Source organism: Sapajus apella, unplaced genomic scaffold (assembly GCF_009761245.1).
Source record: "Sapajus apella isolate SASKATOON/1434 unplaced genomic scaffold, GSC_monkey_1.0 scaffold5756, whole genome shotgun sequence".
Lineage (NCBI taxonomy): Eukaryota > Metazoa > Chordata > Mammalia > Primates > Cebidae > Sapajus > Sapajus apella.
The window spans coordinates 1-1,354 of NW_022442680.1; the positions used below are offsets into that span (position 1 = coordinate 1).

At 41.2% G+C, this 1,354-nt stretch overlaps 1 protein-coding gene across 3 annotated transcripts in view; it reads left to right on the forward strand.

Moving 5' to 3' along the window:
• The first annotated feature begins 6 nt into the window (after window positions 1-6).
• Window positions 7-1,354, forward strand: part of LOC116547958 — a 4,261-nt gene continuing 2,913 nt past the window's right edge. For all 3 annotated transcript variants that reach the window (XM_032273685.1, XM_032273686.1, XM_032273687.1), the window contains exon 1: window positions 7-90. In XM_032273685.1, the coding sequence (XP_032129576.1) occupies window positions 49-90 (42 nt within the window). In that variant the 5' untranslated portion in view covers window positions 7-48. The remainder of the gene's footprint in view (window positions 91-1,354) is intronic.

The following is a 1,354-nucleotide window of genomic DNA, read 5'->3' on the forward strand; positions in this document are numbered from 1 at the left end:
GAAGCCTGTACCCATTTCAGGGAGCCTTGAGAGGGGCCTGAATCACTGATGGAATTGGACAGTGCATGGAGATGGTTGAGCAGGACGAGGGTAAGTGCAGGGGCATGGCCAGGTCCTACTGGGAGACAGTGAGCGGCCCTGACGGGGACAGACAAAGATAAAATCAAAAGTGTGTGCTTCAGTGAAAAAATTCAAACCAATAACTAGTTTGCTTTCATAAGCAATAAGTATTTTTCTATTTACATGAGAATTTAATCTCAAAACAGAAGTTATAAAAATAGTAAGTCCAGGGCATAAAACCTAAACTATAGCTCATATTAATTCTTTCTAAATAGAGCTATTAGTGAAATCTTCTTCATAAAACATGTATTGTGGATATAAGAAGGCCAAAGTTGGCCAGGTGCGGTGGCTTGCGCCTGTCGTCCTAGCACTTTGGGAGGCCGAGGTGGGTGGATCACGAGGCCAAGATATGGAGACCATCCTGGCCAACATGATGAAACCCTGTCTCTACTAAAAACACAAAAATTAGCCGGGCGTGGTGGCACATGCCTGTAGTCCCAGCTACTTGGGAGACTGAGACAGGAGAATCGCTTGAACCCGGTAGGCAGAGGTTGCAGTGAACCGAGATTGCACCACTGCATTTCAGCCTGGTGACAGCAAGACTCTGTCTCAAAATAAAAAAGAAAGAAAGAAAAAAAAGCAAAAGTCTTAGAATCATTGGCCTTCCATAGAAGAGAGAATTAAATACAGTCAAGGGAAGACTCAAGTCTCATACTTCTCTTGTATATTCCAAAGGTCCAGGGAAATTCCACATCTAATTCCATGGAAGATAGAGGGTATTTTCCACGCTCTTAAAGCAAAGTTGCAGACACTTCTGACTTTTGATTCTAATATCTTAGGAGGGCACACCTCTGTCCTGGAAAATGATACAGGAATGAATACTCTTCCTGTGACTCATTCTGGTCGTTTGTCCAGCATCACAGAAACCAAAAACTGGAAATCTGGGCAAATTCATGATTTGCTAGCCCTCTTGTTCAGGTTTCTTACCTGATTCTTAGGAGAACAGCATTACCTTGAGGATGATGATGAAGATATGCTGTCCAAATATGTGCAGAGTTTTAAGCAAAATGCCTGGTACAAATTGGTCAACAAATAATTACTGAATAATTATATGAATATTTTCTGAATGACATGGATCCTATGAATAATTATGGAATAATTGTTGTGATTGCTTTTATTGGCAGTGCTCAAGGGCTCTTCTGGGACTAAACTGACATCCTTAAGTGACAAGAATGAGATGTAGTGTTCAGTCACATTAAAAAACACATCATCCCATATAAAGGAAGCTTTGGAT